Here is a 25,516-nt window from a genome sequence, read left to right as displayed (position 1 = left end):
AGGAAACACCTAGAAAAGGAAATAAGAAAAAATATTGGAAATCAAAGAAAATATAAATAGAAACACAGAAAAAGAATAAAGGTATAAAATTGTAAACCAATGGAAATCATAAAGAAAAATTACAAGAAAGGAAATAAAAGGAAAAAAATCGGTGGGAACCCCAAAAAATACGCAACAAAGAAAGATTGAAAAAGTCGGTGAAAACCATAAAGAATATCACAAAAAATAAAGAAATAAAAAAATTGATGAAAACTGGACTAGTTCAACCAATAGATAGGAAATAGAAGAAAAACCGAACAAAACACTAGAGCAAGCGGCGAAAAAAACCCAATGGAAAGGCCATCCCAGCAACCATGCAAGGGGAAATGTTTTGGACAAGACATACTTACACCTCGGTACGGGCGCCACAGAGCCCCGGCGCCCTCCCGCATGCCACCATAAGGGCATGTTTGGTCATGTGTCAATGACCTAGTGCATATATAACCCGCCTATTGGCATGCACTTGATTCACTCTCGCTTGGATCAAAAGAAAGGGGTGGGCACTAGAGCTCCAAAATCATCCGGGAGTCCATAGGAACAAGTCTTAGTAGTCTCGAACATATGGGACTGGCGTTGAAGAATAGGAGAGGTTATTTGGAGTCTTGTAAAACTCAACCCTACAACTAAACCTCCCTCGATGTCTTCCTAAGATAGAACTGGGTTGTGCTGCATCGAGATGACTATATGTATTAAAGAAAAGCATCGAAATGTCATATTTGTTGGTGTATGAGAACCTTAGCTCTAAGGTGGTCGTAGACATCATCCACTGATCATTGTTGCTCACTAATCTTTTGTTGTTTTCATGAAAAGAATACATGATATGTTGGGTTGCACTTTGGACTTGAGCCCAGTTTTTCTCTATAACAAATTGCGGCCTTGTGAACTGGACTGTATGACCGGGCTAAGTTTAACTGCAAAGAAATAAACAAAGGGCCATGTACATCCCTGGTGTGGCCTTTGTCCTGTTGTGTCTAGAAAACTCCCATATCTTGCATATGTTGCTTTGCAAAGTTAAAACAAAGTGCAATTGCAAAATCACATCATCAACTGTACATGGACTTTCCTTTTGGGTCTCTATTTTTTTTGCGAGAAAACTTCCTACCTATCCATCTTCAATCATGGCAATAAAAAGAACACCAGAAATAATAAAAATTACATCCAGGTCCGTAGGCCACCTAGCGACTACTACAAGCACTGAAGCAAGCCGAAGGCGCACCGCCGTCATCTTCCCTCCCTCGTCGTAGTCGGGCAAAATTTGTTGTAGTAGACAATCGGGAAGTCGTCGTCCTAAGGCCTCCTAGGACCAGCGCAGCAGAAAAGCAACCGCCGCCGATGAAGAGTAGCGCAGATCAGAAGGATCCAACCTGAAGAAACACAAACATAGACGAACTACGACCAAATCCGAGAAAATCCACCAAGGATAGATCCGCCGGAGACACACCTCCACACGCACATCGACGATGCTAGACACACCACCGGAATGGGGGCTAGGCGGGGAAGATCTTATCCCATCTTCAGGGAGCCGCCGTCGTCTCCTCTTTCTAAGCAGGACATAAACCCTAACAAAACTTGAAGAAACATCTAAAAATGGAGCCCTCCCACCGGCAAGGGTCGGGTTCCACCGCGTCGCCATGGCCCTAAGGCCACCAGAGACGAGGCGGGTTGGCGCCGGCGCCGGCGGGTGGCAAAGGAACCCTAAGCTTTTCTTGGGGAGGAGGCAAAGGTGGCAATGGATCTCACTATCGAAAATGATACTCCCTCTGTAAAGAAATATAAGATTTTTTAGATCAGTAATATAGTGATCTAAATGATCTTTATTTTTTTATAGAAGGAGTAGTACGGTAAGACCGGTCCAAGCCAATAACGACTAAAAAAATTAACAAATTAGGGAAGGGGGCCCCCTCCCCCCAATCAAAACTAGTGTGCAACCATCAACATGTACATCCATGTTCCACCCGAAGAAAGTGTCCTACTATTACACTAGATCTTCCCTTCTCCAGGCATGTTCCGCTCCCAAAGCTCCTCGCTTTGGTTCCCCCTCCCTCTAACGGTCTTCTTCGGAGGCCTGGCTTTATTCCGGTGACCCTCGTTATTGCTCTCCCTCTCTCCATTTCTTCTTCTTGTTCTTTCCTTCCTAGTGTCATCTTGTGAAGCTACATGCATCACCGCCTCACTGGGAACATCATCCACGAGGTTGATCAACAGTTCTAGGTCCTCCACGACCTTCGACATGTCTGGCCAGCTCTTTGGGCTGTCACTCAGGCACTGGTATGCCACCAGGGCTGCCTTATGAGCTCCCGTGGTGGCATACTTACCCTCCAAAGCAGGGTCCATGATTTTTCCTAGTTTTTCTGGGTCTTTGAGCCACAACAGCATGTGCTACCTTATGAGCTCCCCGTGGTGGCATACTTACCCTCCAAAGCAGGGTCCATGATTTTTCCTAGTTTTTCTGGGTCTTTGAGCCACGACCGCATGTGCTGGACTAGGTGATGCTCCCTACTAGGCCTGGTCTTGTCCACTGTCTGTCTTCTAGCGAGGATCTCCGGAAGAACGACACCAAAGTTGTAAACATCGCTTTTCGTTGTCAAGTGACCTAGAAAATAAAACCAAATGAACCGTTAGAAGTTGAAAAAAAATTGCATGCACACCACACACACACACACAGAGAGAATACCGGTTAGGATGTACTCTGGTGCGGCGTAGCCATGGGCGCCCATGACACGTGTTGAGACATGGGTTTCGTCGCCTTCCGGTCCATCCTTCGCAAGGCCAAAATCAGATAGCTTCGCCTTGTAGTACTAGAGGACAAAGTTCAGCCATTTTAGCACCACATCGCAACTACGTACCTGTCGTTCACTAATAAGCTCCACCGACACAAACTCTGGAATGTCGTTGGTTATGACATTACGGGTTCTAATTTCTAAATAGGCGGTAATGATGAAATTTGGCTAGAGTGCATTCTTTTGAATTGGCCTTCGCCACTGAATTGTTTTTTCGGTAATAAAATGACTTGAGTGCTGGTTTGATGGGGCCTTCCATTTGTTTCCTTTCTTATTATCCATTTGTAAAGAAGAGAGTCTGCGTTGGCTACCTGAACTGATTTTTAATTGCATGTCTTAATCAGAAAAGCAAACTTTGACAAATACAAGGGCTAAACAGCTTGATCGACGTTCTCGCTTTCTTTGAGTTACTCTTCTTGAGTTGAAAAGTCGTATGCAGGCCCCCGTGGAAACTAGTCAGAAGCACACTAGTAGGACTAGTTAATAATGTACTCCGTACTGTATATACTATTCGCCCACATTTGTCAGTATACATGTGTGTTCACCAAGTCAAAATCCAACTACGACTTACCAACTTCATGTTTTTCAGTTTTTGACGAGCTCGTCATTTGTGTGAAGCCAACCAAGAAAACCGGGTGGAAGCTAGCATCAGAATGACGTACCAACAAGAATTGGACACACATATACAATATGATATATGTGATGTACTATAATTGGAATCGAATTTGTGAGTGGATGAAATAAGACGAACTGCTCCCCAGCCAAATAAAATAAACTTTTTTTTTGCGAAATCCAAATAAAATAAACTGTTAAGCATTAATTCATTACTGGATTGAGTAAGATGTTGGATGCCTTGAAGTCGCGATATATGACGGGCTTCTCCGCGTCGTGAAGGAAGGCGAGGCCCTTGGCGGCGCCCACCGCGATGTTCAGCCGGGTTGACCATGACAGAACGGGAGAAAACTCTTTGTTCTTAGAAAAGAAGGATTACCCCGGCCTCTGCATCTGGGCGATGCATGCAACCATTTTATTAATTATTAAGTCTTAGAAACCTTATAAAGCATTACATCAGTAAGTCTAAAGCCACCATCTAGGCGACACCTGTCGCTACTCCTATCCCCTTGATGCAGGGGTGTCGAATGTTTGAGCCTAATACCAAACAGACATCGCACCAAAATCTAACATCTAATGCGGGATGCCCCATCCCAGCCACATGCTGGGAACAGGTCACACACCGGTCCGGCGCACTCATCGAGGCTACCGAAAACGGGAGGAAACTCTGCCCAACAAGAACCAAATTTAGGGTCAGTGTGAATGTTTGTTATTTTTGGGCGGCTCGTGTAGACATGACAAGTTAGTTCTAACGCACATAGGCGTCATCACATCATGATTAAAGTAGAGTCAATGCGCTTGATCTTTTTTTTATCGAGATCATGACTAATCATCGACACATTATGTACAACTATAATAATATTTGGTAATTATTCGGCACGAGTGGTCAGCTATCGTAACACAACCAATCAACAACATTTTGTTAATGAAAAGATCCAAACTGTGGTGTGCAAGTTTGAACAGAGCGCAGTTTTTGTTGAGCTTTTTTTTTGAAGTTTTTGCAAGCAGCTAAAAGTCTAGTTCGACTTTCCCGTAATAACTTGTGGCAGTTTCTCTGATAAAAATCGCCGTGAATGCTCGTTGTTGAAAAAAAAAGGGTCTGGTTCGACGGCAACAACTGGGCCTGTCAATTTCCACCCGCCCACAGGAACTGGACGCAAGTTCAGTTCAGATGGGCCAACGAAGTTCAGATGGGTAATGTCGGACTGGTCAACTAGCTCATGTGTAACCCACGAAAGGAAAAAATTTCTTAGTATTATTTCTGGCTAATTAGTCAATACTAGATTGATTGCTGAAACCATGTATTTGAATAATGTTAAACATGTGAAAAATGTTTCTTATGTATACGAAAAATCTACAATGTATAATAAAGAAAACACATAGAAAACCGCTGAAAATATTAAAGAAAACACATAGAAAAGGAAATAAGAAAAAACAATGAAAGTCAAAGAAAATATAAAGGGAAACATAGAAAAAGAATAAAAGTATAAAATTGTAAACCGATGGAAATCATAAAGAAAACTACAAGAAAGGAAATAAAAGAAAAAATCGGTGGGAACCAGCAGAAATCCCAAGAAGATACACAACAAAGAAAGAATGAAAAAATCGGTGAAAACAATAAAGAATATCATGAAAAATAAAGACATAAAAAATTGGTGAAAACCGGACCAGTTCAACCAATAGATAGAAAATAGAAAAAAAACAAACAAAACACTAGAGCGAGCGACGAAAAAACCTCAACGAAAAGGCCAGCCCGGCAACTATGTGTGGGGAAAAGCTTCGGGCAGGACCTACTTACACCTCGGTACGGGCGCCACATAGCCCCCGCGCCCTCCCGCCTGCCACCACAAGGGCATGTTTGGTCATTTGTCAATGACCTAGTGCATATATAAGCCACCTATTGGCATGCGCTCGATTCACTCTCACTTGGATCAAAGAAATGGGTGAGCACTAGAACTCCAAAATTCATCTTGGAGCCCATAGGAATAAGTCTTAGTAGTCTTGAACATATGGGACTGGCATTGAAGAATAGGAGAGGGTATTTGGAGTCTTGTACAACTCGACCCTGCAACTAAACCTCCCTCGATGTCTTCCTAAGATAGAACTAGGTTGTGCTGCACCGAGATGACTATATGTATTAAAAAAAGCATCGAAATGTCATATTTGTTGGTGTATGAGAACCTTAGCTCTAAGGTGGTCGTAGACATCATCTATTGATCATTGTTGCTCGCTAATCTTTTGTTGTTTTCATGAAAATAATACATGATATGTTGGGTTGCACTTTGGACTTGAGCCCAGTTTTTCTCTACAAAAAATCCGCGGCCTCGTGAACTGGACTGTATGACCGGGTTAAGTTTAACAAAAAAGAAATAAACAAAGGACCATGTACATCAAAGAGGTGTGGCCTTTGTCCTGCCGTGTCTAGAAAGCTCCCATGTCGTGCATATGTCGCTTTGCAAAGTTAAAACAAAGTGCAGTTGCAAGCCCATCATCAATTGTACATGGACTTTCCTTTTGGATCTCACTATTGAAAATGATACTCCCTCTGTAAAGAAATATAAGATTGTTTAGATCACTAATATAGTGATCTAAACGATCTTTACTTCTCTATAGAAGGAGTAGTACGATAAAACCAGACCGAGCCAATCACGGCTAAAAAGATTAACGAATTAGGGAAAGGTGGACCCCCACCACCAGCAAAACTAGTGTGCAATCATCAACATGTACATCCACGTTCCACCCCAAGAAAGTGTCCTACTATTACACTAGATTTTCCCTTCTCCAAGTGTGTTCCACTCCCAAAGCTCCTCGCTTTGGTTCCCCCTCCCCCTAACAGTCTTCTTCGGAGGCCTAGCTTTATTCCGGTTAACCCCCATTACTGCTCTCCCTCTCTCCATTTCTTCCTTTTGTTCTTCCTTCCTAGTGTCATCTTGTGAAGCTACATGCATCACCGCCTCACCAGGAACATCATCAACGAGGTTGAGTAGCAATTATAGGTCTTCCACGACCTTCAACATGTCCGACCAGAAATTTGGGCTATCACTCAGGCCCTGGTATGCTACCAGGGCTACCTTATGAGCTCCCTTGGTGGCATACTTACCCTCCAAAGCAGGGTCCATGATTTTTCCTAGATTTTCTAGGTCTTTGAGCCATGACCGCATGTGCTGGACTAGGTGGTGCTCCCTACTAGGCCTGGTCTTGTCCACAGCTCGTCTTCCAGTGAGGATCTCAAGAACAATAACACGAAAGCTGTAAACATCACTTTTCACTGTCAGGTGACCTAGAAATCAAAACCAAATGAACAGTTAGAAGTAGAAAAAAAATGCATGCACTCCACACACACACACACACACACACACACAGAGAGAGAGAGAGAGAGAGAGTATACCGGTTAGAATGTACTCTGGTGCAGCATAGCCATGGGTTCCCATGACACACATGTCGAGACATGGGTCTCGTCGCCTTCCGGTCCATCCTTCGCATGGCCAAAATGAGATAGCTTCGCCTTGTAGTCCTAGAGGACAAAGTTCAGCCATTTTAGCACCACATTATTGTTGAAAAAATGAGCAATTTACTGTATGGTTTTATTAATGAAAATACTAGATAAAGCATGACTAAAATAGCGGAGATAAAGAAAGTCATGCGATCTGACAGAGAGACGGTAAATAACATCTGCAAATATGAACTATAACCGAACATATCTAGAGCAAAGAGTAGAACAAGAAACTGTGACAGGACCTCTAACAGAAAAGGCAAGAACACGTACGGGACAGCAGCAACAACAGTAGCACTAGACTTGCGGTTGGTGTCCTCGGTAGCCATGTCGTCGAGGAGGTTGTCGACGTCGGGGAAGAAGTCATTGTCGGGGAAGTAGTCGTCGGTGTCCGGGGCGTCCGTGACGAAGAAGTCAGTAGTTGTGTTGATCGCTCCCCAAAAACCTTATCACCCTTCTCCTGTACATGACTCAAAGAGGTGGAGTTTCGGAGGCCTACTGTCCTGACCTACGGTGCACGCCGCAAGGAGGGATGGAGAAGATCGTAGCAGCAGCGCAGTGCTCAGGAACTTTGTGGCGAGAGGAAGAGGATCTTCTGTGTGTCTCTCTAGAGAGAAGCGACCTCCCTTTTATAGGCACATGAGAAGAAGGCGAGAGGCTGCGCCGGGAGTTGAAGGGAACGAGGGAGATGAAACGAACAGGCAGCAGCCAAAGGGTGCAGCGTTCGTATTCAGTATCCACTACAACAAAAACTTTCCAGCTCCCGACTGACCTTTCGTATACCCGTAGTGCGTGGAAAAAATTTAGACATCGGCTCGGCTCATTCCCGCAACCCACAACCCGTGGCGCGTCGTGACGAGGCGTGGCGTGGCGAGGCGGGTGGCGGAGGAGGAGCGCGTGTGGATGTCCCTCTTGTTCTCATGCTCATACAAGTGGGGAAAGAACCTCCCTTATAAGGAGGTCCAACTCCCACTAAACTAGCAATGTGGGACTAAACTTTAGTAGTATCCCTTGCCTTGCACGAATGGGCTTAGTGGGCCTCTAGGATTTATTAGGAATTTCTGAAATAGTTATTGGGCCGCCCAAAATAGACTAAATTCCAGCAATCCCCCACCAGATCCCAGAGGCAGACAAGAATTTCCTTTGGTTCCAAAACACTGTTTTATATACTAGTACTGCAGTGGAGACTGTTAAGTTGAACTTCCACCTAGAACTCTATGCTACACTAGTAAGCAAATTGAACAATGGACTGGGCCTTGAACTGCAAGTTTTCTGCGAATCTAGCTTCACACAAAGCCTTGACCAATACTGGGCTACCGTGGGTCTTCCCCGCGGGTGGAGCTTATGCGTCATACTCCGAGACCTTTCATGAGTTTACTAGAGAGAACCCTACTCTCATAGATTGCGACATTTAACATTCAGACTCATATAGGTGTGTTCTTCAAAAGAAGTTCTACAGGACAACATCTCTGCTGAAAAGAGCCACTTAGAAAACATTAAGATATACATCAACCTGCCATGCAGATTAAGAGAGTATTGCATCTTCATGGAGTGGTATTGTTAATAGTAAGGATACTCTCCTCTCAGTTGACCAACAGCTTGTCTTCCACATCTAATTCATGGGATCTCCGATCACAAAGAATAGGTTACCACTGTGAACAACTCATATTGTGGGTCTCAACCCATCTCCCTCGATGCATTATCTATCACATTACGTGACAGACCCTTAGTAAAAGGATCTGCCAGATTTTTAGACGTTTGGATATAATCCAATGCAATAACTCCGGAGTTTCCCATTTTTCTGACACACTTTAACCTTCTCTGAACATGTCTTGATGACTTCATGTTATCCTTTGAGCTGCTCACTTTCGTGATCACAGTTTTATTTTCGCAGTTCATAAGGATACCCGGTACAGGTTTCTCAACAACCGGCAAGTCATTCAAGAGCCGACGAAGCCAATCTGCTTCAACCGTAGATGAGGTAGCCATATCCTTCATGGGAAAGATATCTTCAAAGAAAGTCGCATTATTCGACTCCATGATCGTACTGACATGCATGTCAGGTACCTCAGATTTTACAACCAAGAATCTATAACCAATGCTATGAAAAGCATATCCCAGGAAAACACAATCCACAGTTTTTGGTCCCAGCTTCTGCTTCTTTGGTATTGGCACATTGACTTTCGCCAAACAACCCCAGGTTTGTAGATAAGATAGATTTAACCTTTTCTTCTCCCATTCCTCGAATGGAGTTATCTCTTTGTTCTTTGTGGGAACTCGGTTTAGGACATGACATGCAGTCAATATCGCCTCCCCCCACCATGCCTTGGGGAGACCCGATGTGTCTAACATGGCGTTCACTAAATCAATTAGAGTACGGTTCTTTCTTTCGGCCACCCCATTTTACTGAGGTGAATAGGGAGGCGTCCTCTCATGGATTATACCATGTTCCGCACAAAAAGAATCAAATTCATTTGAGAAATACTCTCCACCACGATCGGACCTAAGCCTCTTGATCTTTCAATCAAGTTGGTTTCCCGCTTCAGCTTTATAGATCTAGAAATAGTTCAAAGCCTCATCCTTAGATTTCAGAAGATACACATGGCAGTATCTAGTGGAGTCATCAATCAACGCCATGATATATTTCTTTCCACCTTTGGTCAACACACCATTCATTTCACAAAGATCTAAATGTATGAGCTCTAGTGGTGCAAGATTTCTTGTTTCCGCAGTCGCTTGAGACTTACGAGGTTGTTTATCTTGCACACACACTTGACACTTAGATCCCCTGACATTGGTGAAACTAGGGATTAAGTTCAACTTTGCTAACCGTGACATGCAACCAAAGTTAACATGACAAAGACGTGAATGCCACACATTTGATTCACTATTATTGCAAACATGATTAACAACTTTATTGCAAACATCTGATAAGGATAAATAAAACAGGCCTCCTGACTCATAGCCTTTATCAACAAACGTTCCATACTTGGATATTACAAATTTATTCGACTCAAAAACAAGCTTGTAGCCATCTCTACATAGGAGAGATCTGCTAACAAGATTTTTATTGACGGAGGGGACATAATACATGTTCTTCAGCCGCACGATCTTCCCCAAAGTAAACTTCAGATCGACCATGCCAACACCACGAACAAAAGCACTTGAACTGTTGCCCATCAGCATGGTGGAAGTCCCTGCGGGCTGATAAGACAAAAACATGGAAATATCACCGCGTACATGCACATTAGCAACCGTGTCAATCAACCAATCATGAGAATGACATAGTGAAAGAATAGTGAGAAATATACCATACCCAGCATCCTTCATGTCAGTATCTCCAATGACAACATTAGGGGTCTTGCCGCTTTTCCCAAGATGACGCTTGTTATAGCGATTAGGGCAACTAGGAGCCCAATGATCAGGATCTCCACACACATGACAAACACATTTCTTCTTATCATTCTTCTTCTTGAAGTTCATGTGTTGTACAGCCTTGTTCTTCCCATAAAACTTTGCTTTACCATCAAATTTGCCCTTGTTCTTAAACTTGTGGGGCTGGAAGTTTTTCTTTTGTACCAGATTGGCACTAGAACCTCCCTCAATACCTCGAGCACGGTTGTCCTTTGATCTCGCCTTTTCTTCCACATCAAGAGTACCAATGAGATTAGGAACGGAAAACTCCTGCCTCTTATGCTTCAGTAAGGTAGCAAAGTTCCACCATGTGGGAGGAAGCTTAGTGATGATACCTCCGGCAATAAACTTGTTCGGTAGGATACAATTGAAGTGCTCAAGTTCTCTAGCAAATGACTGTATCTCATGAGCATGCTCAACTATGGAGCGCTCTACAGTCCTCCTGTAATCATCGAATTTCTCCATGATGTACAACTCAGTGCCAGCATCTGAGACCCCAAACTTGGCCTTGAGTGCGTCCCACATATCTTTTCCATTATCAACTGACGCATAAGCATCAACTATGATCTCACCAAGAACACTCAAAAGAGCAACCTTAAACAGAGTATCCATTTTCTGAAAAGATTGTGCCTGTTGAGCATCATACTCTCCTTCAGGTTTGCCAAGAGTGGCGTCATAGCAGCTCATGGTTTGAAACCACAGGACGGCTCTCACGCGCCACCTCTTATAGTGGATACCCTCAAACATAGGAGGTCTCATGGAAGCAGCAAAACCACTCAGGGTAAATTGCATATAATAAGGTTTTTGGAATGTTGAAAAAATGAGCAATTTACCGTATGATTTTATTAATGGAAATACTAGATAAAGCATGACTAAAATAGCGGAGATAAAGCAAGTCATGAAATCAGAGAGAAGGTAAATAACATCTGCAAGTATGAACTATAACCGAACATATCTAGAGCAGAGAGTAGAACAAGAAACTGTGATAGGACCTCTAACAGAAAAGGCAAGAACACCTACGGGATAGCAGCAGCAACAGTAGCACTGGACTTGGGGTCGGTGTCCTCGGTAGCCATGTCATCGAGGAGGTTGTCGATGTCAGGGAAGAAGTCGTCGTCGGGGAAGTAGTCATCGGAGTCCGGGGCGTCCGTGACGAAGAAGTTAGTAGTCGCGCTGAGCGCTCCCCAAAAACCTTATCACCCTTCTCCCATACAGGACTCAAAGAGGTGGAGTTTCGGAGGCCTACTGTCCTGACCTGCGGTGCACGCCGCAAGCCGAGATGGAGAAGATCGTAGCAGCAGCACAGTGTTGGGTTCTACGGTATGGTGCGTCGACTGCAAATTAAAATTTCCTACGCGCAGAACAACCAAGAACACGCTATGGGAGATGGATCACAGATCGTTACCACTAGACGAGCAGTGCCGTGCAATGGAAGTAGAGTTGAGGCAACGCGTTCCAGAGTCGCCTCGCGTTCCCGGAGTCGTCTCCTCCTTGCCGGTCTCCCACTTAGCCGATCGGATCCCGCGAACAGGTTCACCGGAGCGGCGCAAGTGCACCGCCTCTAACGGTATCCGTGCGTGCAGGAGGAACGTCGTGCGGTGGACTGCTATGTCCGATCACACAACCGGCGGCGAGTGGAGCTTGCTAGTTGCAACACATGCAAAGCCCTAACGACGGCGCTGAAGCGATCAACTGAATAAGTGTGTCGCACCTCCACTATTTATAGGTATCCGTCGCGGGCTCAACACTTGGGCCTTGCACGGATCCTAAAGCCCAAAGTCTACTTGGTCGCGTTCCAAGTCCAGCTCGGATCACATCCGACCAGTGTCCTTCGAACCGACCATGTAGGTTCCTTCCCTTAAGCGCACGACCCCTTAGGTTCAAGTCGGCTTGGTCACAGTTCGGATCACCTCCGACCTACGCGGTTGGTAGAGGCCTCTAGCAAGGTGTGCCGACCGCCAAACAGACTATGAAGTTGGTTAGGCGAACATGTACAACGTGTCACACTTTTGTTCCCTTTGCCTCACGATATATGTTGTCGGGCTCAAGGCGAGACTGTCATCCTTGTGGTAACCTGACCTCTTTCTAGTTCCAGTGATAGCGACCACAAACTGGATTATCTCATAATCATTGTCGCATGGCCATGCTTATCCTGGTCGGATCACACGAGGGGCCTAGAGTATATCTCTCCTGATCGGAGGGGCAAATCCCATCTTGCTCTACCATGTCTCGCAGCATGGTACTGGACAAACCTGAAACCTACCTTTGTAGCTACCCAGTCATGAATTAGCGTTTGGTCGGCCCAAAGCAAGTCTGTCACCATCCCGAGTACATGCGTCAGCTCAGGTCTTAAGACATATAATGTATATTATACCAGAGACTCACAGATGACATATCGTTGTGTCTCATAGTTGGGTCTATCCAACTCGTATTCGACTACGTCGAATCCGACCAGATCCTTCCGAGTCCATAGTATCCAATTAGCATCCAATGCTCCATGGCTAGTGAGACCGAGCCATCCACCATGTCATATGCTAGTCTAGTCCGACATGTGCCCACATGTCACTTGCGACTAGGGAAAATTTAGGATGTATACAAGATCTCACGGACAAGTCATGTACTTGCCAACAAGTATCATTGATTACATCTAAGGACTATCTTTATTCATAAACACATAGGAAATATCATCATACATGATTGCCTCTAGGGCATATTTCCAACAGTCTCCCACTTGCACTAGAGTCAATCAAATAGACATCGTATGCCCATAGCTCTAACGTGCCCCTCATGCTTGGGTTGTGGAAGCATCTTAGTCAACGGATCTGCAACATTTGCATCCGTGTGAATTTTGCATAACTCTACATCGCCATTCTTTATGATCTTTCGTATCAAGTGATATTTCCGATCTATGTGTCTGACCTTGTGGTGATTCCTCGACTCCTTGGCTTGTGCGATGGCACCAGAATTATCACAATAAAGGTCCAACAGAAAGTTCCGGATCCAAACACCTTTCTTTGTAGCTTCACAGGCCGAAATGTATTCGACTTCTGTTGTAGAATCGGCAATCGTATCCTGCTTGGAACTCATCCAGCTCACTACTCCTCCGTCCATGATGTACACAAATTTGGACTGTGATTGACAATCATCTCTGTTGGTTTGGAAACTAGCATCGGCTTAACCCCTTACGACGAGCTCTTCCTCACCTCCATAAACTAGGAACATCTCTTTAGTCCTTTCCAGGTACTTCAAAATAGTCTTTACCGCTGCCCAGTGACTCTCACCTGGGTTGGCCTGGTATCTGCTTGTTAGGCTTATTGCAAAAGCAACATCAGGCCTTGTACATATCATGGCATGCATGATGGATCCAATTGCCGAGGCATACGGAATCCTACTCATCCTGCTTTGCTCATTAGATGTCGAAGGACTCTGAGTCTCGTTTAGCCTTATACCATGTGAGAGTGGCAAGAACCCTTTTTTCGCCTCACTCATGTTGAACCGCTTCAACACTTTATCTAGGTACGTGCTCTGGCTTAAGCCGAGCATCCTCCTCTTAATGCCTAAAGTATACACTGCCTCACCAAGGTCCTTCATCGAAAACTTGTCCTTCAATGACTCCTTGACCGAGTTCAGCATCGAAACATTGTTCCCGATCAACAATATGTCATCCACATATAAGATTGTTCCTGCCATGTCTAGAAAGCTCCCATGTCGTGCATATGTCGCTTTGCAAAGTTAAAACAAAGTGCAATTGCAAGCACATCATCAACTGTACGTGGACTTTCCTTTTGGATCTCACTATTGAAAATGATACTCCCTCTATAAAGAAATATAAGATTGTTTAGTTCAAAAATGTTGATTGCATTAAAATAATGTTAGTGGCATTTAAAATTGTCTAAAACATATTAAAAAAACTTAACACATATATTGAAAAATATTCAAATCTATTTAGTTGAAAAACTATACATCATTGATACGTATCCAACGTATCTATAATTTATGAAGTATTCAAGCTATTATATTATCCATCTTAGATGTTTTATATGCATTTATATGCTATTTTATATGATTTTTGGGACTAACCTATTAACTTAGAACCCAGTGCCAGTTTTTGTTTTCTCCTTGTTTTTGAGTTTTACAGAAAATGAATACCAAACGGAGTCCAATTGACGTGCCAATTTTTGATGATTTTTTATGGACCAAAGAAGCCCGTGGAGTGAAAGAGTTGGGCAAGAAGGGTCCCGGGCTGCCCACGAGGGTGGAGGGCGTGCCCACCCCCCTGGGCGCGCCCCTGCCTCGTGGACAGCCCGGAGACCCCCCTGACATGAGACCTACGCCAAAAATTCCTATAAATACTGAAACCTCCAGAAAATAACCCAGATCGAAAGTTCCACCGCCACAAGCGTCTGTAGCCACGAGAAATCAGTCTAGGCCCTCTCTGGCACCCTGCTGGAGGGGGCCATCATCACCGAAGGCCATGGAGGAGGATCTCGGAGGGGCCATCATCAACATAAAGGCCAAGGACCAGAGGGGGAACCTCTCCCCATCCATGGGAGGCCATGGAGGAGGAAGCATAAGGGGGAGAACCTCTCCTCCCCTCTCTCGGTGGCACCGGAGTGCCATCGGGAGGGGAATCATCGCCATGGTGATCGTTTTCATCAACATCACCATCATCATCATCACCCTCATCTCTTTTACGTGGTCCACTCACCCGCACCCCGCTGTAATCCCTACTTGAACATGGTGCTTTATGCCACATATTATGATCCAATGATGTGTTGCCATCCTATGATGTTTTGAGTAGATATCCTTTATCCTTGGGTTGATTGATGATCTAGATTGGTACGAGTTGTATGTTTTATTTTGGTGCTGTACTATGGTGCCCTCTGTGTCGCTCAAGCGTGAGGGATTCCCGCTGTAGGGTGTTGCAATACGTTTATGATTCGCTTATAGTGGGTTGCTTGAGTGACAGAAGCATAAACCCGAGTAAGGGGGTTGTTTCGTATGGGATAAAGGGGACTTGATGCTTTAATGCTATGGTTGGGTTTTACCTTAATGATCTTTAGTAGTTGCGGATGCTTGCTAGAGTTCCAATCATAAGTGCATATGATCCAAGAAGAGAAAGTATGTTAGCTTATGCCTCTCCCTCATATGAAATTGCAATGACGACTACCGGACTTGTTAACAATTGCCTAGGATAATTCCGCACACCGATCCATCATTATTCCACACTCGCTATTTATAATATTTAGTAATATATTCTAACTTTATGATAACATCACCTACCTTTACATTTTAGCTCTCCGATATCATGCAAAGTTATCCTCTTCATACCCACAACATAGTTTTATTTCTCGTATCTAGTTGGAAGCAAATGTTCGGTGTACGTAGAGTCGTATCCATGGTAGATAGGACTTGAGAGAATATTGATCTTACCTTTAGCTCCTTGTGGGTTCGACACTCCATACTTACCACTTCCACTTTTGGAAATTCCTACGATGATTCCCTGCACTTGGGGATTATCAAGCTCTTTTTTGGCGCCGTTGCCGGGGAGCAATAGCGTGGGGTTGATATTCTCGTGTGTGCTTGTTTGCTTTCTTCACTAAGTAGATTTTGTTTTTCCTTTTTGTTTATGCTTAGTTGTGGGTGAAACATAAAAAAAATTAAAGAATGAAAATACCAAAAAAAATTACTTGCCTCTCATGCCTAATTTTTTTTTCAAAAAGAGAAGTGATTGGAAAGTTATGCATTGAAGAAGTGAGGGTCGACCTTGAGCACTTGTGTTCATGCTCACGGAAACAATGTAGAATTTTTCATGGAAGTTTCTCTGTAAATAATTATCCCCTTGTATATATCCATTGTATTATAAAAATAATGTGCCAAGCTTTGGTTTTAGGATGATTAGATTGCTTGTTTACTATGTGCAGAACAAAAACAGAAACTTTGGCTGTAGCGCGTGATTTTACATTTTTTACTGGAAGGTCAAATGGGTCTGAAACTTTTTGCAATTTACTTCTGTACAAATTTTTCAAATTTTCATATTATTTCATAATTGTTGGAGTTACAGAAGTTTACTAAACTTCCAGATGCCTACAGACTGTCCTGTTTTTGACAGATTCTGTTTTTCGCGTGTTGTTTGCTTATTTTGATGAATCTATGGCTAGTATCGGGGGGTATGAACCATATAGAAGTTGGAATAAAGCAGGTTTAACACCAATATAAATAAATAATGACTTCATTACAGTACCTTAAAGTGGTAGTTTGCTTTATTACACTAACGGATCTCACAAAGTTTTTGTTAAGTTTTTTGTGGATGAAGTGTACGAAGAACGAGGAGTTACCGATGTGAGAAGAATAAAGAGAGGCAAGAGTTCAAGCTTGGGGATACCCAAGGCACCCCAAGTAAATATTTCAAAGTATACTCAAGAATCTAAGCTTGGGGATGCCCCGGTTGGCATCCCATCTTACTTCTTCAACAAATATCGGTATACCTCGATTTTTGTTTTGTTCACATGATTTGTGTCCTTTGTGTTTTTATTTTTCTTTAAGAACCATGCTAGTATGAGATAGACCTTCATTTATTAATAGAATACTTCATGTGCTTCACTTAAATCTTTTAAGTATGATCTTATAGAATTGCTCTTTGTGCTTCACTTAAATCTTTTGAGTATGCTTTTATAGAATGCTCCGTGTGCTTCACTTACATATTTTGAGCTTGGATATTGGTTAGTCTATATTAATTGTAGAATGCTCCATGAACTTCACTTATATCTTTTGGAGTATGAATAATACTATCATCTAAAGTGGGTTTGGAAGAGTGTCAACTTTAGGAATTAGTGATCCCACTATTCCGAACGAGAAGAATTTTGCTTATGTGGAGAGTAGAAAAATTTCTATGCTTGTAGATCATGAAAATAATGCTTTATGTGATGGTTGTATTTTTAAAATCATTCATGATGCTACTGAAAATTATTATGATGGAGTAATATATGCTTGTAGGAGTTGCAATAATATCAAGTTTCCTCTCTATGTGCTTAAAGTTTCGAAGTTATATTTGTTTTGCCTTCCTATGCTAGTTGATTCTTGTTCCCTTAAATTGTGTGCTCACAAAATCCCTAGGCATAGGAAGTGGGTTAGGTTCAAATTTACTGGTCATATTCTTCATGATGCTCTCTTTATGTTTTAATTCTTATCCTTTATGTGAGCATCATTGAAATCATCATGCCTAGCTAAAAGGCATTAAAGAAAAGCGCTTGTTGGGAGACAACCCAATATTTACCCTTACTGTTTTTGTGTGTTCACATGATTAAGATACTGTAGTAATCAGGTTTTATAGCTTTTGTTTCAATAAAGTGCCAAGTAAGACATTTGGGAAGACTTGGGTGAAAGTTAATGTGATCTTGCTGTAAAAAAGAAAAAACTTTGCGCTCACGGGATTAGCTGCCATTTTTACAGAAGAGTGCTTTTGAGTTGATTATTTTTGCAGAAGATAAATAGACAAATTCCTCACGTCCACCAATTTATTTCATAATTTTTTGAGTAGCAGAAGTATGGTTGTTGTTCAGATCATTATAGACTGTTTTGTTTCTGACAGATTCTATTTTCATTGCATAGTTTGCTTGTTTTCTAGTTTCTATGGCTTATATTTCTCAATATAAATTATAGAAATGATATGGTACAGTAGGAATTGTGTGAGAACAATTATGAAACTTGTCCTTGACAGTACCAAAGTGAATGGTTTACTCTTTATCATACTAACCTATCTCACGAAGTTCCGTTAAGTTTTGTGTGATTGAAGTTTTCAAGCTTTGGGTGAGATATCAATATGAGGAGAATAAGGAGTGGAAAGACCCTAAGCTTGGGGATGCCCAAGGAAGACCAAGGTAATATTCAAGGAAGACTCAAGCGCCTAAGCTTGGGGATGCCCCGGAAGGCATCCCTGTTGGGGAACGTAGTAATTTCAAAAAAATTCCTACGCACACGCAAGATCATGGTGATGCATAGCAACAAGAGGGGAGAGTGTGTCCACGTACCCTCGTAAACCAAAAGCGAAAGTGTTAGCACAACGCGGTTGATGTAGTCGTACGTCTTCACGGCCCAACCGATCAAGCACCAAAACTACGGCACCTCCGAGTTCTAGCACACGTTCAGCTCGATGACGTCCCTCGAACTCCGATCTAGACGAGTGTCGAGGGAGAGTTCCGTCAGCACGACGGCGTGGTGACGATCTTGATGTTCTACCGTCGCAGGGCTTCGCCTAAGCACCGCTACAATATTATCGAGGTGGACTATGGTGGAGGGGGGCACCGCACACGGCTAAGAGATCCAAGGGATCAATTGCTGTTGTGTCTAGAGGTGCCCCCTGCCCCCGTATATAAAGGAGCCAGGGGGAGGGGGTCGGCCGGCCAGGAGGGGCGCGCCAGGAGGAGTCCTCCTTCCACCGGGAGTAGGACTCCCCCCTTCCTTGTTGGAGTAGGAGAGAAGGAAAGAGGGGGAGAGGAGGAAGGAAAAGGGGGATGGACCCCTTGTCCAATTCGGACCAGAGGGGGGCTGCGCGCCTCCTTTCTTTCGGCCTCTCTCCTCTATTCCCGTATGGCCCAATAAGGCCCATATACTCCCGGCGAATTCCCGTAACTCTCCGGTACTCCGAAAAATACCCGAATCACTCGGAACCTTTCCGAAGTCCGAATATAGTCGTCCAATATATCAATTTTTACGTCTCGACCATTTCGAGACTTCTCGTCATGTCCCCGATCTCATCCGCGACTCCGAACTCCTTCGGTACATCAAAACTCATAAACTCATAATATAACTGTCATCGAAACCTTAAGTGTGCGGACCCTACGGGTTCGAGAACAATGTAGACATGACCGAGGCACGTCTCCGGTCAATAACCAATAGCGGAACCTAGATGCTCATATTGACTCCCACATATTCTACGAAGATTGTCGGTGTCAAAACCGGCGGCTCTCGGGTAGGGGGTCCCGAACTGTGCGTCTAGGCGGATGGTAACAGGAGACAAGGGACACGATGTTTTTACCCAGGTTAGGGCCCTCTCGATGGAGGTAAAACCCTACTCCTGCTTGATTAATATTGATGATATGGGTAGTACAAGAGTCGATCTACCACGAGATCAGAGAGGCTAAACCCTAGAAGCTAGCCTACGGTATGATTGTTGTTCGTCCTATGGACTAAAACTCTCTGGTTTATATAGACACCGGAGAAGGCTAGGGTTACACAGAGTCGGTTACAATGGGAGGAGATCTACATATCGTATCGCCAAGCTTGCCTTCCACGCCAAGGAAAGTCCCATCCGGACACGGGACGAAGTCTTCAATCTTGTATCTTCATAGTCCAGGAGTCCGGCCAAAGGTCATAGTCCGGCCATCCGGACACCCCCTAATCCGGGACTCCCTCAAAAGCCCCTGAACCAGGCTTCAATGATGACGAGTCGGCGCGCAAATTGTCTTCGGCATTGCAAGGCGAGTTCCTCCTCCAAATACTTCATAGAAGATGTTGAACACAAGGATAGTGTCCGGCTCTGCAAAATAATTTCCACATACCACCGTAGAGAGAATAATATTCACACAAATCTAATCTGCTGACGTATTCCGTAGTGTGACATCATGCCACGGCCAAATCTTTATTCATTTTGTCCCACCTCAGCGCGTTTAGCGAGACAGTTTCCTTGGCACGTCTTGTCAAAGCAAAGATCGTGTCCCTTTATTCCGGGATTCTCATCAATATGGGCATGGGTAACCCAACCGTGCCATTAATCGCGGCGCTTGGGAGATAAGCGAGTTTTACTAGGCTGGTGGGGGCTCATAGTTGCGGCCGCCCATATAAGGGGATAAGGATCTACCCTTTCCATCTAGGCCTTCTTCCTCCTTCGCTTATTCATTCCTGCGCACTCGAGCTCCAGCGCCCAAGTCCGCACTTCCCACCTCAACCTTCTCCAATCATGTCCGGAGCGGGAGGTAGATGGATGGCCTGCTCCGTTACGGAGGGGCAAATCAAGAAGCCGAGGAAAGCCGGATACTTGTCTAACGACACTGCGCACCGGCTCCCAGATGAGGGGCAGCTCATCCCCACCCCCAGGCCCCATGAGAGGGTCGTGTTTCTCCCCCATTTTCTCCGCAGACTGGGCTTTCCTCTTCACCCATTTGTCCGGGGGCTCATGTTCTACTACGGCTTGGACTTCCACGATCTGGCCCCGAACTTCATCCTCAACATCTCGGCGTTTATCATCGTGTGTGAGGTCTTCCTCCGCATCCAGCCCCACTTCGGCTTATGGCTGAAGACCTTCAATGTCAAGCCGAAGGTTGTGGGCGGCCGACAAGTGAAGTGCGGAGGCGCCATGGTGGGCAAGATGGCCAACGTCACATGGCTCGAGGGCTCCTTTGTGGAAACCATCAAAGGGTGGCAATCAGGGTGGTTCTATATCACCGAGGCGCATGACCCTAAATGGGCAGCGGCCCCCGAGTTCCGATCTGGCATCCCCACGCGGCTCACCTCAAGAGACGGGCCTGTCATGGGGTAATCCGGAAGAGGCGACCGGACTCCAAACCTGCGTCCAAAACCTGATGGACAAGAAGGTTAAACTCGTCGACATAGTCCAGGTCATGCTCTTCCGCCGGATCCTCCTGTGTCAACGGCGGGCTTTTAATCTGTGGGAATTCGACCCGGCTCAGCACCAAACTCTGTCTAGGCTCTTCGACACGACGTACGAAGATGCTTGGAAGGTGCTTTTCAAGAGCTCCGAGGTCCATCCTCCCACTACCGAGGATCGCGGATTCTGCACGAAGCGCCAAGCCAGCGCGGTAAGCTTAGTTTACCCATTACAGGGTATTTGTTTTTCATAGTTTGACTCTATGCGTGATCTAACTCCCATTCCTTTAACAGGACTGGCAGAAGAAGGCCGGACAGATCAACTATCCGGCTCCTTTGCCCGAAGACCCAGCGGACACCCGTTTGGCAAAGCTGCTGGTTCCGGCACCCCACGTGGTGCCGGAGAAGAAGGCCAAGAAGAGGGCCACCGGGACTCGAAAGAGTTCCTGACGCCTGGTGGTGTCGGACTCATCGCCCGACGACCCCGAGACGCCCTCCGCCTCCGAAGACGAGGAGGAGGAAGAAGAAGCCTCTCCCCCTCTAGCGGGGGGAGGAAAGAAAAGGAAGGCCGCCCCAACTGGGGAGGCCGGAGCGTCCAAGAAGGGGAAGACCCTTCTTCCGGACTACGCCTCCGACGCCGATGACGGCGGAGAGGAATGGCCATCCAGGGTCAAGCCCCTGGCAAAACCGTAAGTATCCGGATACCAGAATAACTTATGGCGTTCCTCTATTGTATAGTACCTTCTGACGCCGAATTCAATTATGCAGTCCGCCCAAGGCTCAGCTCGGCAATTCGTCGAGCGGCTCCCTGGACTCGTCAGATGTGAATAGCGCTTCACTCCCGACGGCTACCTCCCCCCGCCCTACGGACGACGCCGAGGTGGAGTCCCAAAAGGGGCTAAACCAGGAGGAGGTGGTCCTGGAGGCGCCGCAAGGCGACCTCCCGAACTCCAGGGACAAAAAGGACGAAGCCCTAGAGGGATCTAAGTCCGGCCCTGGGCCGGACACCGCTCCGGAACCTTCAGTAATTCCGGTGTCCGGCAGGCGCCCCCCTCGCAAGAAGGGCAAGCCTACGACACCGGTGGCCTCCGTCCAATTGGAGGCGTCGGACAATTTGCTGGAGGTGCTTAACGGCGCCTCCATCGATGAGGAGCACCGCACTGTTATGAGTGCGGTGATCCAGAAGGTTCAGTCCGCCAAGAGCGGGCTGATAGAAGCCTATGCCAGCCTTCTAACAGGCTTTGAGGTATGTATTTAAAACATATGAAAATGGTATCGCATAGACAGTAGCCCCTGATGCTCAGTTTGCTGTTCGGAAGGAAAAGCCGGACTAAGGGTCTAAAAAAGATATACGCAGGAGTCTAACATAAATGTGTCAATATGGGAATGCAGGCTGCGCTGCTGACCTCTGCCGCACTGACTGCAAAGGTCGATGCATTGAAGCAGAGCCTCGAGTGGTCCGAGAACGAGCTCGGCCTTGCCAAGAAGCAGCTCGAGGACAAGGAAGGTATGCAATACCTTATGTAAGTATATAAAAATACGTGGTTGCGAAAATGACAGGACCAACATGAATGTTACAGGGGCCACAACCGAGGTGGTGACCCTGAAGGAAGCGCTTTCCAAGGCCGAACACAATGTAGCCGTGGAGCGCACCGAGCGAGAGAAACAAGAGGTGCAGGTGGCGGAGGTGCGGCAAGAGCTCAATGCTCTTGTGAAAAAACATGAGAGTTTAGAGCTTGACTCGAAGACTCGAGAGTCCGAGCTTGCCTCAGCACTTGAAAGCGCCAAATCTGCCAAGGCCGAAGCCCAAAAAGCCCTCCAGGAAATTGAGGCGATGAAGAATATTGCGACGGGTAAGGCATTCTTTATGCAAAGCAAGCACGCGAAAGTAAATTACCTGTTACTTACCCGAATCCGGAGCTCTCCAGGAGCATTCGCAGATCTGCCCGCAATGTATCCGCCGCCGCCGCATTCTACCGGGCCGAGGAAGGGAGCTCGACGGAGAAGGTGTTCTGGTCCCAGTATGCTGAGGCCGGACACCCGGTGCCCCTGAGCGACCAGGTGAAGCAGCTGGTCGAGCTTCATAAGGCAGCCGAACAGGCCATGAGGGGCCTGATAGGCCGGCTGTGGCCTGGGGAGGCCATGCCTTTGAGCTATTTTGGGCTGGTGCGGCGGCTGGTGGATGCCTGTCCACGGCTTGAAGTCATCAAGCACTCCTTATGCATCGAAGGCGCCCGTAGGGCTTTTGCCCATGCTAAAGTGCACTGGGGCAAGCTGGATGCTGAGAAGCTAGTGACAGAAGGGCCACCGGAGGGGAAGGAGCATCGCCGGCCCGGGATGTATTATGAGGGCGTCCTGAAGGGTGCCCATCTTGTGGCGAATGAATGTACCAGGGATGTAATTTTGAGTAAACTCGCTCGTGTTTATCCTGTGCGCTGAAAACTTGTTCATGTGCGCTAAGCAACGCCTTCTGAATTTAAAATATTACCTTCTGTGTGGCCGTTTATTAAATCTGAGAGATGCAAGTCGTCTGCTTCTGCCCCCATGCCACGAGTGCTGGGGTGTTCGGGATAAACCTGAGGGCTCTTGTTCCCATTCTTGGGTCCTTCGAGGGAGACGCTCAGCACAACGAACAAGGCGATCGGACTTATAATGCTTTATCACTCTCACTTAGCCATAGAATTCTATAATTTTATATTTCGACGAAGCCCCTAGTATTCGGAAGACCGAGTTCGGGGCGCTATCCACGCCTAGGCCGGATAAATCCGGCTCCTCGCTCGAAGCGGCATAAGTCTTTAGGGACTCGAAAAACCTCTCGAACAGCGACCGGTCTCTCACCCTATCATGACGGTCAGTTTTAGCTTTCTCTATTGGGGTGTTAACCCAGCTCAACTGGGGCACAATTGCAGTAGTTCTCCCAGCGCTACCTTAGACAACATAGTGGAACGTAAGGTACCAAAACAAGGGAGCCGGGCAAACCCAACTATTGACCCAAGACATGATTCGGAGCCGATGCATATAATGCTATAAGTTCGGGGTGCCATACTCATAAGAGTGTTCGGTCTTCTCACACCGTATTCTGAGGAACTTAAGCCCCTGGTGTATTGGCCGTACCAAAGTGTATGGTTGCATGATGTCATGACTGAACATATTTACATGAAAAATGAATGCAATAATAGACAAGAGGTATGTATTGTTTATTAAAGGGCTGCTATGAAAGCAGAACGATACAAATAGTGCGATAAGCAAGAGATGGGATTATTTGACATGTCCCCCTCCAGGGGAAAGCTGCGAGACTTTAAGTAAGATAGGTATTTAGCTCGTTATAGAGACCACCTGGACGTTCGACGTGGCTTGCTATCTCCCTGGTTGTTGCATTGTGTGTTCGGCGATTGTATTGCCGGACAGGCCTTCCGAAGAGTGGAGTCCTGAAAGTAAGAAAAGAGAAAAGACAAAATCGGGAGCCCCTAGTGCGGTTGAGCCGCCTTCCGGGCATGCCGTGGTTGTGCCCCTCCCCTTATGCCCATGGTACTTCCAGAGCGTAATTATGTACGCGTGGTACTGGTTTCGCAATCTAGCGAGGGCTGGGGTTGGGGCCGCACTTCTATGCTTGCTTGGAATGTGCCAGACGGTCTTGTTGTAGGTTACTCCGGGCGCGCTTGACGGTGTCCGGACGTTTAATAGCCGGACTGTAGAATTGCCTTGAGATGCTACTTTGTACTTTTGCCGCGAGGGCTGTCGTGTGCTCCTCTGTTCGGAGAGAGCGTTCGGTGTTTCCATTGACCGTAATGACTCCACGAGGGCCTGGATCTTGAGCTTGAGGTATGCGTAGTGCGGCACCGCATTGAACTTTTGCAAATGCGGTTCGCCCGAGCAGGGCGTGATAGCCACTGCGGAACGGGACTATGTCGAAGATTAACTCCTCGCTTCAGAAATTATCCGGGGATCCGAAGACCACTTCAAGTGTAACTGAGCCTGTACAACTGGCCTCTACACCTGGTATGATGCCTTTAAAGGTCGTCTTTGTGGGTTTAATCCTTGAGGGATCTATGCACATTTTCCGCACTCTATCCTGGTAAAGTAGGTTCAGGCTGCTGCCGCCGTCCATGAGGACCCTAGTGAGGTGAAATCCATCAATGATTGGGTCTAGAACCAATGCGGCGAATCTGCCGTGATGAATGCTAGTGGGGTGGTCCCTTCGACCAAAAGTGATCCGGCAGGAGGACCATGGGTTGAACTTTCGGGCGACTGGATCCAACGCATATACGTCCCTGAGCGCACGCTTCCGTTCCCTTTTGGGGATGTGGGTTGCGTATATCATATTCACCGTCCGCACTTGTGGGGGGAAGCCCTTCTGTCCTCTGTTGTTCGGCGGCCAGGGCTCCTCCTCGTCATCGCTATGCAACCCCTTGTCTCTGTTTTTGGGACTTAACTTGCGTGCCTGCTTGAACACCCAACAATCCCTGTTGGTGTGATTGGTTGGTTGTTCGGGGGTGCCGTGTATCTAGCACGAGCGATCGAGTATCCGGTCTAAACTGGATGGGCCCGGAGGATTTCTTTTGAATGGCTTCTT

General features: G+C 45.9%; 1 protein-coding gene across 1 annotated transcript; it reads right to left on the bottom strand.

Annotated features, from left to right (window-relative positions):
- Positions 1 to 2,019: 2,019 nt before the first annotated feature.
- LOC123158354 (serine/threonine-protein kinase RIPK-like) lies at positions 2,020 to 7,253 on the bottom strand. Its single transcript, XM_044576381.1, has 6 exons — positions 7,124 to 7,253; positions 6,532 to 6,711; positions 3,648 to 3,784; positions 2,714 to 2,837; positions 2,432 to 2,632; positions 2,020 to 2,333 (listed from the first exon to the last, which is right to left on the bottom strand). The coding sequence occupies exons 1-6, from the start codon at positions 7,251 to 7,253 to the stop codon at positions 2,020 to 2,022; spliced, it is 1,086 nt and encodes a 361-aa protein (XP_044432316.1).
- Positions 7,254 to 25,516: the final 18,263 nt, after the last annotated feature.

The sequence above is a fragment of the Triticum aestivum genome, chromosome 7B, assembly GCF_018294505.1.
Source record: "Triticum aestivum cultivar Chinese Spring chromosome 7B, IWGSC CS RefSeq v2.1, whole genome shotgun sequence".
Taxonomy (NCBI): domain Eukaryota; kingdom Viridiplantae; phylum Streptophyta; class Magnoliopsida; order Poales; family Poaceae; genus Triticum; species Triticum aestivum.
This window is presented reverse-complemented; position numbering and strand designations above follow the sequence as displayed.